Genomic DNA, 15,327 nt, shown 5'->3' with positions numbered 1-15,327 from the left:
ATAGACGACGCAACAAAATTATGTTACTCCCGCGGTATTTTTGCTCGAACCTCCAACGCTGCACGATGGCCTTCTACGCTGTAGCCAGAGGGCGGAGAACTGGAGTCTACGACTCGTGGGCAGAGTGCGAGGAGCAGGTCAAGGGTTTTAATAACGCCAAATACAAGAAGTTTAAAACGCGGCAGGAAGCGGATCAGTTCGTTAATGGCTGTAAATCGTATGCACCGCAGGATGTGGCCGTGCCGCTGGGCAAGAGACAGGCAGCACTGGCCAGTTGGAAGAACAGCACCGAAGTGATTGGGAACCCCAAGTACACAGAGGAGTGGCCCGAAGAGGATCACGACTTAGCAGAGAATGATCTGGTAGGCTTGAATATACATACATATGCGTAATTTATAAATCCTGACTTCTCTTTCAGAATGCTGCCATGAACGAGGTGGAGGGAGATCCTAGGCCATCTAATAGTATTAATTTAGTAAGAGGCGAAAGTAAATTCTCTAGAGAAAGTTAAACATATCTTCTTTAAGGCAGACATTTTAAATCGCAAGCGAAAGGGCACGGATAGCAGCGATAAGCGGAACAAGATCCCACGACATGTCTCCCAGGTCTCAGAAGCCAAAGGACTCAAACAAGTGGGTGCCTTCCAGTTTGAAATCGATGCCGAAGGCTATGTGATTGTGTATACAGATGGCTCCTGCATAGGCAATGGACAACCCGGCGCCTGTGCCGGCTATGGAGTTTACTTTGGCAAAAATCATCCGCTGTAAGTGGTAACTAATTATCACTAAGTGTACTTAAAAGCTTTTAATTCTTTGAAGAAACGCAGGCAAGCCCGTGGATGGACGCGTTACAAATAATGTTGGTGAAATACAAGCGGCCATTCATGCCATAAAAACAGCCATTGATTTGGGAATACAGAAGCTGTGCGTCTGCACAGACTCCCAGTTCTTGATCAACTCAATAACCCTGTGGGTTGAGGGTTGGAAAAAAAGGGGCTGGAAGCTAAAGAACAATCAGCCTGTGAAAAACGTTGTTGACTTTAAGGAACTAGATAAACTGCTTCAGAACAACAACATTACCGTGAAATGGGTGCGTAATTATATTTAAATAACGTGCTCGATTGTATCCATCTTATGTTTTTATCCTCAGAACTACGTGGATGCCCATAAGGGCATAGAGGGCAATGAAATGGCAGACAAATTGGCGCGCCAAGGATCCGCCTTGTATAAGGATAGAAATGGGTGATAAGCCCATTTTTAAATTAACCGCCTTTGTAGTATGTAATTGATTTGGCAACGCTGAATAAATTGAAGTTACATGGTAGCCCTGGCCCAAATGTTTTTATTTACAATTTACTTTAGTCGCGTTTAAGTAGTCAGTTTAAAAAATGCATTCCAAGGAAAATAAGAAGTGTTTATTGCTTACCTCGGTTTTGTGGTTACTGGGAGGGGCAGGCATGTGTTATGTAGTCGAACCACCTATTGTTCACGTAGAAATGGACAAAGCCGGCATGCACAGGTTTTTCTAATGGAGAGCGGTCTATGGAATACCTAAATTAAAGTGATAAATGTTTATGCAGGACCCTTAACTACCGTCTACGATTCGACATTCCGCTGGTGGGCAAGGACTGTGAGTATGCGCTGCTGCAGGATTTCCCCGCATCCGTTTATATAAGCACAGACGAACTGGATGACCTGCAGCGTTTGAAGAGGGTGCGTTAGCTTGGGAATGAAGTTATAAGGATTACTATGAAGATTTTCCTTTCCAGTTGAATGCCATCTACCCCAAGTTCGTCAACATTGAAGTGGCCACGGAACGGGCGCAGCCCTTCTCGGTTTTACTGCTCGGTACACCAAAGATAACGGAATCGCTGGCTCTGCCCTTGCATTTTCGCTACCATGCCCCCAGTGATAAGCGGTGTGGTGATCTTGAATTCCAAATTGCATTCGTCCACTAGACTAATCAAATAATCCTAACAGATCGATGGCCACAGTGGCCATACCCTTACCCGAGCTCTATCTTAACTGCCCGATGGCTGATAGTGCGCTCATCGAGAACGAGTTGGTTGTCCGGCCTGATAAGCATTACTGCCTGAATGCGCCGGAAAGCCGTTTTGACGAGAACCACGTCAAGGATGGCCAGCCCACGACCATGGATAATCTGGAGCGCTGCAACTGGAGGCGGGTGCACGTGGACTGCCAGCTGAAGGTGCCGCTGCGTGCCGAGATTCCGGTAGGTCAGGCTAACGCCTACGGTCCGGTTCTGTGCGGCACCATCCTGCTTGGTTGGTCTTTGGCCCTATGGACAATCATACACTCGATGACCAATACGCGACGCATCAATCAGCGCCTGAACGAGCAGCGACTTCTGCAGCAAAAAGTCAAGTAACAGGCGACGAAGTCGGTGCGATTTAAAGTCAGCAATGGCTAACTAAACAATACATTCTTGCAATGGCACAGGGCTGTAAATATTTATGATTATGCTGCATACGTACACCACTCACTTATTGACATAGTTAAAGCGACTTAAGCACCTTCGAAACGTGCCACACATAGTAAAGTCATATTATCACACAATTAAGTCATATTAGGCTTCCCTAAGCATAAGCATTATATAAACCTTTATCTTTAGTTATAGCTAGGCTTAGCTATGCTTAAATAGGAATAACTTATAATTACTACAATTAACATGAATGTACATGGCGTCCAGGTGCAGGACGTGGGATCAGAACCGATTGTCTTTATCTGATGTGGGAACAATGGACTTTGAATCGTTCTCCTGGTGGTTGCGGAGCGTCATCGTGCTAGACGTCGATGGCGGTTCGTTCCACGTCTGAATAGTGGCCTTGCCAAATATAACAAAAATAGTGTTGCACACTAAATAAATTCCTCCTGTAATAAAGAACACCATTCGCCACTGGCTGGGATCCTCCTCATCCGATACGATCGCTCCCACCACTAAAGGGGCTATTATGGAGGTCACTCCTGCAATCCCATTGGTAACTCCCATCATAGGACCGGCAAAGTTGGGCGACAGGTCGATGTGATTAATCAAATATCCACAGACACAGCCAGCATTGATGCCCACCGCCAGCGTCAGCAGAAGAATGGCCCACGTTTTCTCTTCGGCTGTCATGTACCCAAGTCCAATCAAACAAGCCATTGGTCCCCACTGTCCAATCGAATTAAACAGCTTTCGAGCCGTGGTGATCGATATAGTCCCTCGGTTGATGAGCAAATCCGATATGGGACTGACCACAAAGCAGAGCAGGCCCATAACAAAGTACGGCAGCGAGGAAAGGAAGGCATTGGACTTGACATCAAGCTGCAGAACCTTGCTCATGTATGTGGGCATTTCAGTGAGCAGCGTGTAGAAGCCCCATGTGAATCCACAATGTGCTGCCAGGAGACCGTAGAAAGCTGGGGACCTAAAGATCGACATCCAGGGCACAGGCATTGACTGAAATAAAAGGTTGCACCATTACAATTTCTGCTCAATGGTTCTTTCACATCCTCACTTACCTGACCGGCGCTGGTGCTGCCCGTAAGGCTTTCGATATACTCCACCTCGCCTTTGCTAATCCGGATGGCTGTAGCGGGATCATTAGCCGCCTGCCAGAAGAATAGCAGCGCCCAAGCCAGGCTCACCCCTCCGGAAAGGTAAAACAACCCTGGCCAGCCCATGACGGATTCGAAGATAAAGCCACTGGTAACCAGGATAACAGCCGTTCCGAACTGTGCTCCCGAATAAACGCCAGTCGTTAGGAGACCCCGCTCCGTGCGGGGCACCCACTTAGCCAGTAGCGTGTGGACACACGGATAAACTGTTCCCTGGACCAGTCCGGTGAGGACGCGCAAGACGCAGATACTCTGCCACCCACTTTTGGCTGCAATGGGATGGAAGAAGCACAAAATACCGCCGACTGCAGTCGCAATTCCCAGTACTAACTTGGCCCCAAATCGCTTGGCAAGGAGTCCTACAAAATTGTGTAAGACGTGGTAACTAGATCTTGGTCATGATTCTAGCTACTCACCTGCCGGTACCTGGGAGACCACATAGCCCCAGAAAAAGCTGCTGAGGATCAGGGACTTTTCCGACGTACCCCAACTGTAATATGGAGCACCCGCGGTGGACTGCGTCATGGGAACAATGCCAGCCGAGATGTTTACCCGCTGGAAGTAGTTGATCATCATGCCCAAGAATAGAACAGCCGCCTGCCAGTGTCGCACGCCAAGACCTCTAGCTGAGATAGAAATGTAAATGATGTATTTAGTTTAGAGATTGAAAACTTATTTGGGTGTTGTTACAGGTTAATTTCCTAAGCGGATTCGGAACTACTCCGACTAGAAGGGGTCTCCTCTCTCCAGTGGAATAATAAACCATGTCTGATCAGTTTCGGATTTAACTAGCGTCTGGTCATCCAATTAATTGATTGCACCATTATAAATGCACGGTGCAAATTGTTGTCACTTGGTCGATATTTTCTGGGACCTCAATCTACGGTTTATTGCCGTTTAACAACGCTCTGATAGTGGTGATTTCATTAATTATGGGTCCGACGGAACTCTTTGGGTTTTATTATAATAATATTTTCATTATCATTAACGCCTGCCAATGAGGAAAACAAAAGCAGCTCTGCTCTCAATGGAAAAGTTCCCGTAGCGGAGCAGATTCCACCGTGGGACATAACGTGTGAACACAGTCGTAAATTTTGATTGCCCTCCTATGAACTAAATGGATCTCCAGATTAGGTCCCCCGAAATTCCTGCCCTGCAGATGAACACGATTGCCAACCTTCGTGCAGATAATAAATATTTTCTTTGTGTCATACGTATGTATCTCTGTTGATCTTCATAAAGTCGTAAGTCTCGGCAGATGTCTGATATATTATATGATCTATCAAGATATGGTTCGCAAATATAGCCAGACGTCTGGACTGTAATAACGTTGAATAAACTCTTAGGGTAGGTCTAGTGATTTGTAAAGAGCAGCCATGGTAAGATTAAGAGAGCAGCGGTATAACTGATAGTGTTCTATAAGTTGGTTTTGCCTTTAAGATCAAACAAGGGACTAGCACACCCAACCTGCAAAAGTTCTGATATTAACTTTCGTGACGAAACATTTTGCACTTTATAAATAAAATTTTAACATTTACAAAATCACCACACTTTATACAAATAATTGATTGGCCACTAGGCCACTAGGCCATTTCATTTAATTTCTTCATGTATATACATATGTATAGATAGTAGTCGTCTTAGCACACTTTCCTGTTGCGCTCCGCCACTATGATAACGTCCACAGTGATTAAATGTAACCAAGTTGTGGCAAGTAATCTCGATTTCATATAGATCGAAGGTAACTGGTGGATCATGCCGTTGTATTAACGAAAATACTGAATCTTAATATTTTCTTGTAAGATGGCATAAGCTATAGTACAACACAATTATGTTTCTGCAAAGCTCCAACCTGATTCATTAAGTAATATCTCTAATATCTCCCTCTCTTAAACTGTGATATTTGGGAATCTCTTGTTATGGGATGAAAGTTTTCAATGAAAACTCTAGTGTCTATAATTTGCTATATTTTTGAAGTATTCGAGTGATCGTTTTTGCACTGATTTTCAAAAGCTTTTACAAACTTCACTCTCACACTATCTTGAGCAACAGTGATTTTCTCTTCGATCCGACACTTACGCCTTGCCTTATCCTCAGAGGGTTCGAAACCCATTTCAAGTGTCTCACTGATTTATTTATTATAACTGAGAGAAGTAAAAAATGGCCGAAGTGCCTGGCCCCGAAAACGATGGTAAACTGCGAGGCGATTGTTGTACCTTTCGCTTTTATACTGATACTACAAAAACTCATTCTCCTGATTACAGGGCCTCCGCCTCCAGGTCTCAAGTACCCGCGCGGCTACGCAGATCGCCCGTCATTATCGCGACAATAATCATAAACCCATAAACCTCCACCAAAGTGCTTGGCACTTGCCCCGCGTCCAGTCCAATGCAAATTACATTATGTCTTCGCTGTGATTTTATTTCAGTGGCTGTAACCGATTGAACCCAACCGATCGCATCTGTCTGGTAGTTAAAAATATTGGTTCAGTCCTTGTTGTAGAAAGGGTAATCTCATATGTACATCATACATATATATCGGATGTTACTGGCCTGCACTCGAAATCCCTTTGAAAGCCTATGATTCAATTGTTATCTCTTGTTGTGTGCACTTTTTCACAGAATTGTGCCGAGAAAGATTTGTTGATTATCCCAGTCTAATTGTTTTATAGCTTCCGATTAGAGCTGTCAACACTTGTGATCCCAAGCAGATTCTGGGGAAAGCCTTAATAGCTATTAGCTAAGATATACCATGTGTCAGCTTTCGGGGCTTTCGTCAGGGTAATCACATATTATGTAAGGAGAAAGTATTAACATATTTATAAGTCAAAAAAACACGTTTTGAAGTGGCTTTAAATCTTTTTACAAAAAAGATGATATGTCTATCCAAAGTAAATGAAGTGGTGCTTACCATGATTTAAATGTTTTTAAATTGTGGCCGCTAGAACATACGTAATTTATTGAACCTCTTTAATCATAGTTATATTTATTATTATTATTTATTGGTAATAAGGGAATCAAACAAAACGTGGGCTTCACCTCGTGATCAGAACGCTGATATCGTTATGGATCTTATTAAAGCTTCATGATCTTTTTCAAGATCCGAAAACCATATTATCCTAAAGAGAAATATTTTATGTAGACATCTAGATATATTTCTCCTCCCCTCTTAACAAGATTCAACGTCCTCGTTAAATTTCAGTTATCATTTATAAGAAATATAACTGTTCATAACAGTATATCGCACTTGCAATAGCTGAGTAACGGGTATCTGATAGTCGGGGAACTTGACTCGTTTTCTTTTGTTTTTTTCTGTTTTTCGCTCTGTCTTGGATCGAGCTAATTATCATAAATTTATGGATAAAGACCACATACAGAAAACCATATTTATATATATTTATTTCGAAATCTTTATTCTTATTATATTTTTATAAATAGTAGTTTTGTTTTACATCCTAATATGTTGTGTGTTGGTTCATTGTGATTTAACTACTTTGCTTGAAATCTTGAAAAATATTTTATACAGAAATTTATATACATAACCTACCAGTATTCGATTAAGTATTAACAATCTGCTTGTTTTTTTATCTATACATTTTCTAAATTGTTTAAAAAGAAAACCTTTTTAATTATATTTCAAAACAATTTTGTAACGGAATCTTGGAATTTTGTTCTTTGGCAAATTATACTTCATGTAAACTGGTCACACTAGGCAAAGGAAATTAGTTTCACTTGATTATTTTTTTGTTGCTCCTTCAATATGTCCACGAGATCTTCATTCGGCGATGAAGAGCAGAACAAAGTGCCCCGCATCATGACCTTCCGTCCCAGCTACGAGGAGTTTAAAAATTTTTCCGCCTACATAGAGCACATTGAATCCCGCGGAGCACACTTAGCCGGCTTGGCCAAAATCCAGGTAAGCTGGCCAAGTTCCCAACTTTTTGCACATATATGTCATTCATTTTGTTATTTTTGACCAACAGCCACCTGCGGAATGGGTGCCCCGGAAGTCGGGCTACGACATAGAGAACATTAACATGACCATTCCGGCACCGATCTGCCAAGTGGTCACAGGGTAAGTGGTTATCATATACGACTCAATGCCCCCAAACAAGAAAACCCATTTGAAACGCAGGGCCCACGGAGTGTACCAGCAAATCAACATCCAGCAGCGCCGGCAGATGACCTTGCGCCAGTTTATGGAAAAGGCCAATTCCGAACTTCACCAGACACCGAGGCACTTCGACTACGAGGATCTGGAGCGCAAGTACTGGAAGAACATCACCTACATATCGCCACTGTACGCAGCCGATGTCAAGGGATCGCTGAGTGACGAAGAACTCGACGTGTGGAACATTGGGCGGCTGGACACCATATTAAATCTGGTCAATACCGACTACAACATAATCATCGATGGCGTGAACACGGCGTACCTCTACTTTGGCATGTGGAAGAGCTCTTTTGCCTGGCATACCGAGGATATGGATCTGTATTCCATTAACTATCTGCATTTTGGAGCACCCAAAACTTGGTACGCCATCCCGCCCGCGTATGGCAGACGACTGGAGAAGCTGGCAAACGAAACATTCACTGAGAACTACCAGGAGTGCAATGCCTATCTTCGCCATAAGATGACCATGATCAGTCCGAAGGTGCTCCGCCAGCACAACATACCTTACAACAAGATCACTCAGGAGGCGGGTGAAATTATGATCACATTTCCCTTCGGGTACCATGCCGGATTTAATCATGGCTTCAACGGCGCCGAGTCGACCAACTTTGCGTCGAAGCGTTGGATAGAGTACGGCAAGCGGGCAAGTATTTGCCGATGCCGAAGCGACATGGTTAAGATCTCGATGGAGACCTTCGTACGCCGTTTCCAGCCAGAGCGATACGAAAATTGGTTAAGAGGTCAGGACATGGGCAGTCACCCCGAGGAGCCGGGTAAAGTATGCGCTGCAGCACCCCCCACTTTGAATGAGTATGAAAAACAGGAAAGGTATTACATTAAAGATCAAAATTGACTTTCTTACTAAGATAACCGCATACCACAGTTTACGTGCTGCCAAATCCAAGGAAGAATCTCCGCAAAAGCGGGGTTGCTCGCTGGCTGGCAATGGATGTGAGTCAAACGAGGGTTCCGCCGAGGATGTCGACGATAGGGCCAGTGTGAGCAGCTATAACAGCTGCCGCCAGCTGCAGCCAGTTGTCAAACTACGCAAACTCCCACCCACTGCGTCTGTACCTGAACCATCTTCGGCGCCAAAGAGATACGACTTCAACTCTGAGGCTGTGGTGCGCGTAAAGCGCCTATGGAATGAACTGCCCTGTCCCAATCCTGGGGTTAACCTGCTCACCAATGGTGTAGTAAAGAACACCAAACGAATGCGCTTCCAGACAAAAGTACTCACTCTTGACGACGAGGATTGAGGATTCCAGATGTGACAATGCTTTATGGCAGTTTTTTGATCTCCTTGTTAGATTTTCGCCCCGCAGCAATCAAAGATCTAGTATTGATATTTTTTTGTACATTTTTATACATTTTAAGCGGACATGACGCCATCACAAAGCAGATATGTGTATAGAATTAAGGAGACAAGCAAATTTTTGCAATTCGTTGAATCAAATATGTATAAATCTTTAGGCTGTAAATAGGACAGACTAAATTTGACCGTTCACATTTTTCAAACAAGTGTCTGTTCCCACCGAAAGAAGTATTGCATTACAATTTAAATCGGATAAAACCGAAATCATTTTTAAAAGAAACGCCCTAGGGTCAATGTCTATAATCAAACAAAAATATCGCTTAATAATTTGATATGTTATGACATGTGTGAAATTCCTTGCAACAGAAAGAGAACCGCCTACTAAATTGGCAACCGGTAATTAAGAACTAGAAATCGTGGACTATAAAAGCCCTCCAAGCTCCTCCTATCGACAGTTACTTTAAAGCCTCAAACATTTGAAATTACAGATGTTCGGAAATTTTAAGCTTATCTATCCGGCTCCTCTATCGGAGCCTATAAGATCTAGGGATTCGAATGCTTTCCTAATGGTGACGCTCCGAAATTCGGGTTTAGACTTGAACAACGATTTCGGTATAGGCCGCAAGATGTGGAGGGTTTTTTCTTACATCTACAATATGGTGATACTTCCCGTAAGTTTCCCAATTAACTACATGGTCCATTTGGCGGAGTTCCCCCCGGAGCTGCTACTGCAATCCCTGCAACTGTGCCTCAACACATGGTGTTTCTCTCTGAAGTTCTTCGTTTTGATAATGCATATGCACCGTTTGGAATGGGCCAACAAGCACTTAGACAAACTGGATGAATACTGCGTAAAGCCGGGGGAAAAGCGCAAGATACGCGACATGGTGGCTGCCGTTACCAGGCTGAACCTAACCTTTTTCGTGGTCTACGGCTTCTACGCCACCTCCGCGCTTGTGGACGGACTTTTGCACCACCGTGTTCCTTACAATACGTACTATCCGTTCATAAACTGGCGAGTTGATCGGACCCAGCTGTACATCCAGAGTTTTGTGGAGTACATCACCGTGGGTTTTGCCATATATGTTGCCACGGCCACCGATTCCTATCCTGTGATCTACGTGGCAGCCCTGCGGACTCATATTCTGTTGCTCAAGGACCGTATTATGTACTTGGGCGATTCCAGTAACGAGGGCAGCACCGACCCGAGCTACATGTTTAAATCGTTGGTGGATTGTATTAAGGCTCACAGAACCATGATAAAGTAAGTCAGTTTGATCAAACTATAGAAAATGTCTACAGATTTTAATTTAAACAGAAAATAAAGTATAATTTTTATACGAACACCTCTACAAAGCGATATTTGTTAATATAGATATCCTATAATACTTTAAGAGTATTCATTTACATTCAGGATAAAATAATTGGCATATCAAACGATTTGACATAAAACTATATTATATTCAATTAAATCCAGTTTTTGTGATGCCATTCAACCCATCATCTCTGGCACGATATTTGCTCAATTCGTCATATGCGGATCGATTCTAGGGATCACTATGATCAACATGTTGTTGTTCGCTGACCAATCGACCCGATTTGGCATAGTCACCTACGTGATGGCCGTCCTTCTGCAGACCTTTCCGCTTTGCTTTTACTGCAACGCCATCGTGGATGACTGCAATGAGCTGGCCGACGCTCTTTTCCATTCCTCCTGGTGGGTGCAGGACAAGCGGTACCAGCGGATAGTCATTCAGTTCTTGCAGAAACTGCAGCAGCCTTTGACCTTCACAGCCATGAACATATTCAACATCAATCTGGCCACTAACATCAATGTAAGTCCTCTGCTTTCGGATAGAACAGGGAGACAAACTCCGAACTTCAATCCTTGCAGGTAGCAAAGTTCGCCTTCACCGTCTACGCCATCGCCAGCGGGATGAACCTGAACGAAAGGTATAACATTCAGGAATAGAAAAGAACACTCAATAAAAATGACCGCACCAAAGGTAAACGTACATAGTTTTATGATCTTAACACTTTTTGCTTCGTAGAATTATAATAATCGTATATGCATACAGCGAATTATGAATAAACGTAAGCTAGTTAAAACAAATATTGATCGAACAATGGGTATTAAAGAAAATCGCCACATACGTATGTATACCGCACAGCCCCTGCAGAAGTCTATTGCAGGCTGGGAACCTGGGATGTCATCGGAAATTGAAATTACAAAGGCCAGACTCATGAGCTGTAATCTGGTCAATGGGTTCACTTGATCCCTGCGACTGGCATTTTCTTTACATGAGGTGCTGAGAGACGGAAGATGAAGTTAGTGACGCGTTGGCGAGAATTGCACATATTATGCGAAGCATGGAGTATTTTTAGCTCGCTAACAGTTCGAATGTTTCGGCGGCAGTTTATTTCGGGATGGGAGGTTGGCGGAGGGTCCACACGAGTCTAAGTATATTGATGATATTTTTAATGGCTGGCATAGATGAAACAGCGAAAGTTGTACAATTAACATAAACTTAGGCGAGATAACTATATGTGTCTTTGTGTCCCTCCATTCGCTCTAGATACTCCTTCTCGATAAGGATGTCTATGCACTTCTTGATTACGGGCACCTTAGGCTTAAAGCGCGTTGACAGCTGATTAAGCACCTCCGAAATGAGTTGTGTATGGTTGAGTCGTTTGCGCATCTTCATGATGCGGACGATCGCCGCCTGAATCAGCAATTTTCGGTCCTCCTCTATATGCTTATGTACAGTCTCCTGCTCCACTTTAAGTTCAGTCTTCAGAGGCTGGTTGATGTTAATTCGGCGCTTCTTGTTCTTGTAATCTAGGAACAACTCCACCGTCGACTCGGGCGTCAGCGAGTTCTCATTGTCGCTGGAGGTCAGCACCTTCGCCTTGAGCAGTATTTGCAATACCTGTAAGAAGAAGACCTTTAGTAAGTTCAAATCTAGCGATTGACACGACTCAATGTCACCTGAATCAAGTTCTCCTGCTGCGTTTGTGTGTTGTCCTGCAGTTGCTGGACTGTAAAACTGAGCTGATCGTTGAACTGGAGCAGCACTGACATTTGGAAGGTGCTGGCCTGCAGGGTGTAGGTGGAGGAATTATTGCGGTTGACGTTCATTATCAGTTCGCCCTTGCACATCTGATACAACCAGTTGAGCTTGCGACCAGAATGGCGGGCGGCATAGAACTCATTGAACTGTCGCACTGATCGCTCCAGCTCGGATGGAAGCAGGAAGGTGTTACTCAGCTGGAAAGGCCATGAGCCTGAGGACAGGACCTCGATTCCAAAGTCAATTTCCATGGTCACGTTCTTCTCGGCCAGGTACTGCTTAAAGTTCGAGTTCAAGTCCTTCGAGACGCCAATGTCCTGGAACATACGCTGTAGCTTAACGGTGTACTCGTAGCCACAAGTCTGCTTAAGCTTGGAGATCATCATAGCCTCGGCGTCATCCGAAGCCGATGTGTGGTTTACCAAGCGCTTAGCAAGCATCTTGGAGTAATATTTTTGGAAGACGTCCTTATCCTCGATATACTTGAACACGACCATCACCTGGTTAAGATTGTCCTCGAGCTCCTTGTCCTCTGGATTCTTTGATGACTTTTTCAACAACAGATCGCAGTACTTGGCCAGCAACTCGGGCGACTTGCTAGCACTGTTTGCGATTGTGACCACGTTCGAGTTTATAAACTTTCCGCACGCCTTATCCAAGGCAGCCACGAATCCGTTGTCATTGTTGAACGCCGTCAAAACTAGGGCGTTGTACTTCTTGTGCACGTCCAGGATGGTCTGGACGTACGTCTTGGGATCGTTGGCCGCGTCGGTAGTGCAACATTTTGCAATGGCCTCCGTGCCCTGGTGGAGTATATGGTTCTCAAGGATGGACTTGAGATCTGTCAGGTTTTTGGGCGAGAGGGCGACCAAGGAGTACATCCGTTTCAGATCATCGTTTCGGTCTGCATTGAGCAGATTCTGAAACTCGGTGTGAAATATTTTCAGATGTTTTTCGATAAGAACCTGAAAGACATTAATTCGATTAGTAGGCTGCTTTAAAGTTCAACACGGAAGGCAATCCCACCTGTTCGCATGTGGACTTTAGCGCATCCGCCGTGGTCTCATGCAGATAGGAAAGACCGTTCTTTGAATTAAAGCCGCGAACGCGCTGCGTTTCCTCCTCCAGCCTGTTTTCGACGTGCTTCAGATACTCGGTGACCGTGTTGGTGGACAGAAAAGCGTCCGACTCCTTCTCGTAGAAGGCATACGTGTCTGCGATGAACTTGCTCTCGAAGTTGTCCTTGTAGACGGATAACTTCTGCTGCTCGGCATCTGTATCCTCCTCGTTAAAGCTGAGCTCCACGTAGCACTCTATAACGTCGCGGACCAACGACCGGTTGATGAGCTTGCCTTGGCGCTCCTCCTCAATGGACTTGAGCACTGCCTTGGTGACCGGCTCGTTTAGCACTTGAAACAAATGCCCCTTCCAGGCGACGAGGGCCAGTCGGTAGATCTTGTAGATACCCTTCTGCCCCTCCTCGCACTCGCGCTTCACCCAATTGCGGTTCAGGTAATTGCAGATGCCGTCCAGAACAGTGCTGGAGAACTGGTACGACTTCCACTGTTTGGTGTAGCGCGACAGGAGCACCTCCTCGCCGCTGATGGCCTTAAACTTGGTGAGCAGCTCGCTCAGGTATGACTTTAGGAATTGTTCCAGCCGGTCGTACAGCTTCTTGCCCACTAGCTGGGCTCCGCCGGTCTTCCCGCTGCTCCGTCCGCTTGGAGCCGCATTCACACTGGTGCAGTAGTCGTAAACGTGCGTGTAGAAACGCATGTACTGGCTGCGAGTGAGCGACTTCTCATGCTCAAACACCTGCAGAATGCCCTCGACCAATTCGCTCCAGATATCGTCCAGGTTGACGAGTTTCTGTGTGGTCTGGGAATTGCCGGAGCGGTTCATCGTGGTGGCGGTGGGTGGTGGCAATGGCCTTCTGCCTTCTTCCACTGGAGGATGCTGTCCCTGCAGTGGTGCTGGGCTGAAGGAGGCAATGACCCTAGGTGGTGATTGCTGCGCGGGCGACAGGGTATTGCTGCTGCTTTCCAGGTGGCGTCGTTTCGCGGCTCTCGTCCTGGGAGCTGTGGCCGGAATCTTGGCGAATCAGTGTTCCAATTTTGGAATTTAAACTGTCAATCTGCATAAGAGACGAATCGGTACAGAAACGGAATAGGAGTGGGAATGTGGTAGGCCTCGCCACGTAAAAAGCGACGACCCGAAGGTCGCCTATTATGATCCAATGTCACAGCAATAAAAGAGAGGCTTGCGGAATACACACATGCACGCACCGAGCTCAAGCTGTAATGCAATGCGCGGTGGTCGGACATGCCCTGCAATGTAGGGTATTGGCCAATCGGATGGCAGGTAAAGCCCCACCACCGCCCCCGCTTATCGATAGATCGTGTTCGAAAACCCAACTTCCTGGTTAAATAAACACTCACATACACACATATGCAGTCGCCCTAGCCTTCACAAACACACACAAAGGCACATAAAGCCAAGAGAAAAGATAGCGCACATAACCATTTCACAACTATATAGTTAACATTTTTTCGATTTTTCAGTTAGCTCCCTTCAAACGAAATCAATTTTCCTAGAAAACTGAGCTGTGCGCCTGAGTTTTCTTTTCGTGACGTCGTGATTTGATTTCCCCTTGGAGCACACACACTTTTTCTCTTTTGTTCGCCATTTTCACAGTCTGAAATATCGTCTGTCGTTGCATTTTCCCCCATTTCACTTGAAATTACCTGTTGATAGTTGCTCTTTAAATTAAAACTAAACTAAATTAAAACTTTTTTTCGCTATTATGCTTATAAGTAAATCAACTTTTTTCTGTGAAAATTACTAACTTTCGTTTATTCCTAACTATTAAAATAGAGTGACCGCGCGGCCATTAAGATGCAAATCCGTCCACGGTCGTATGAATTATTTGGCCACTGTAGGTGGCGATCTGATATTTTCATGACTTCAGAAAATTCTTTACACGAATAGTAGTTGCAATATAATTTAATATCTCCCATAAGAAGCCGAAATATTAAAAAGATGTTTATAGTGCTCAGGTTCTACATGACGTGTGGTAAAATATCGAAAATGCTCGTTCTTATTTCAAATTTTACAAATTCATTATTGTTTACATCCACCTTCTAATAGATGACAT

The 15,327-nt window shown here is 44.6% G+C and overlaps 6 protein-coding genes across 9 annotated transcripts; 4 read left to right on the top strand and 2 right to left on the bottom strand.

Annotated features, from left to right (window-relative positions):
• The first annotated feature begins 16 nt into the window (after positions 1-16).
• LOC120445901 (ribonuclease H1) lies at positions 17-1,336 on the top strand. Of its 2 annotated transcripts, XM_039626557.2 has the most exons (5): positions 17-362; positions 419-475; positions 528-763; positions 819-1,089; positions 1,150-1,336. In XM_039626557.2, the coding sequence occupies exons 1-5, from the start codon at positions 21-23 to the stop codon at positions 1,243-1,245; spliced, it is 1,002 nt and encodes a 333-aa protein (XP_039482491.1). In that variant the 5' UTR covers positions 17-20; the 3' UTR covers positions 1,246-1,336. The 2 variants fall into 2 exon arrangements, with proteins under 2 accessions (XP_039482491.1, XP_039482501.1); XM_039626567.2 differs by lacking the exon at positions 1,150-1,336 and having other exon boundaries at positions 827-1,002.
• LOC120445939 lies at positions 1,329-2,456 on the top strand. 2 transcript variants are annotated; one of them, XM_039626615.2, is made up of 4 exons: positions 1,329-1,518; positions 1,580-1,712; positions 1,769-1,922; positions 1,980-2,235. In XM_039626615.2, the coding sequence occupies exons 1-4, from the start codon at positions 1,388-1,390 to the stop codon at positions 2,093-2,095; spliced, it is 534 nt and encodes a 177-aa protein (XP_039482549.1). In that variant the 5' UTR covers positions 1,329-1,387; the 3' UTR covers positions 2,096-2,235. The 2 variants fall into 2 exon arrangements, with proteins under 2 accessions (XP_039482549.1, XP_039482541.1); XM_039626607.2 differs by having other exon boundaries at positions 1,332-1,518; positions 1,769-1,917; positions 1,980-2,456.
• LOC120445871 (putative inorganic phosphate cotransporter) lies at positions 2,446-5,826 on the bottom strand. 2 transcript variants are annotated; one of them, XM_039626527.1, is made up of 4 exons: positions 5,697-5,826; positions 4,034-4,243; positions 3,522-3,976; positions 2,446-3,459 (listed from the first exon to the last, which is right to left on the bottom strand). In XM_039626527.1, exons 1-4 carry the CDS (start codon positions 5,728-5,730, stop codon positions 2,725-2,727), a joined length of 1,434 nt encoding a protein of 477 aa, XP_039482461.1. In that variant the 5' UTR covers positions 5,731-5,826; the 3' UTR covers positions 2,446-2,724. The 2 variants fall into 2 exon arrangements, with proteins under 2 accessions (XP_039482461.1, XP_039482453.1); XM_039626519.2 differs by lacking the exon at positions 5,697-5,826 and adding an exon at positions 4,308-4,615.
• Positions 5,827-7,303: 1,477 nt separating this feature from the next.
• On the top strand, positions 7,304-9,431 carry LOC120458125 (probable lysine-specific demethylase 4A). Its single transcript, XM_039645666.2, has 4 exons — positions 7,304-7,532; positions 7,600-7,691; positions 7,752-8,615; positions 8,671-9,431. Exons 1-4 carry the CDS (start codon positions 7,377-7,379, stop codon positions 9,044-9,046), a joined length of 1,488 nt encoding a protein of 495 aa, XP_039501600.1. The 5' UTR covers positions 7,304-7,376; the 3' UTR covers positions 9,047-9,431.
• Positions 9,432-9,561: 130 nt separating this feature from the next.
• Positions 9,562-11,338, top strand: LOC120458133 (odorant receptor 43b). Its single transcript, XM_039645679.2, has 3 exons — positions 9,562-10,366; positions 10,580-10,937; positions 10,997-11,338. The coding sequence occupies exons 1-3, from the start codon at positions 9,591-9,593 to the stop codon at positions 11,072-11,074; spliced, it is 1,212 nt and encodes a 403-aa protein (XP_039501613.1). The 5' UTR covers positions 9,562-9,590; the 3' UTR covers positions 11,075-11,338.
• A 226-nt stretch (positions 11,339-11,564) lies between these two features.
• Positions 11,565-15,071, bottom strand: LOC120458117 (cullin homolog 1). The gene is made up of 4 exons (XM_039645654.2): positions 14,918-15,071; positions 13,200-14,307; positions 12,092-13,138; positions 11,565-12,032 (listed from the first exon to the last, which is right to left on the bottom strand). The coding sequence occupies exons 2-4, from the start codon at positions 14,073-14,075 to the stop codon at positions 11,631-11,633; spliced, it is 2,325 nt and encodes a 774-aa protein (XP_039501588.1). The 5' UTR covers positions 14,076-14,307; positions 14,918-15,071; the 3' UTR covers positions 11,565-11,630.
• Between the last annotated feature and the right edge of the window lie 256 nt (positions 15,072-15,327).

The sequence above is a fragment of the Drosophila santomea genome, chromosome 2L, assembly GCF_016746245.2.
Source record: "Drosophila santomea strain STO CAGO 1482 chromosome 2L, Prin_Dsan_1.1, whole genome shotgun sequence".
In the NCBI taxonomy this organism is placed as follows: domain Eukaryota; kingdom Metazoa; phylum Arthropoda; class Insecta; order Diptera; family Drosophilidae; genus Drosophila; species Drosophila santomea.
This window is presented reverse-complemented; position numbering and strand designations above follow the sequence as displayed.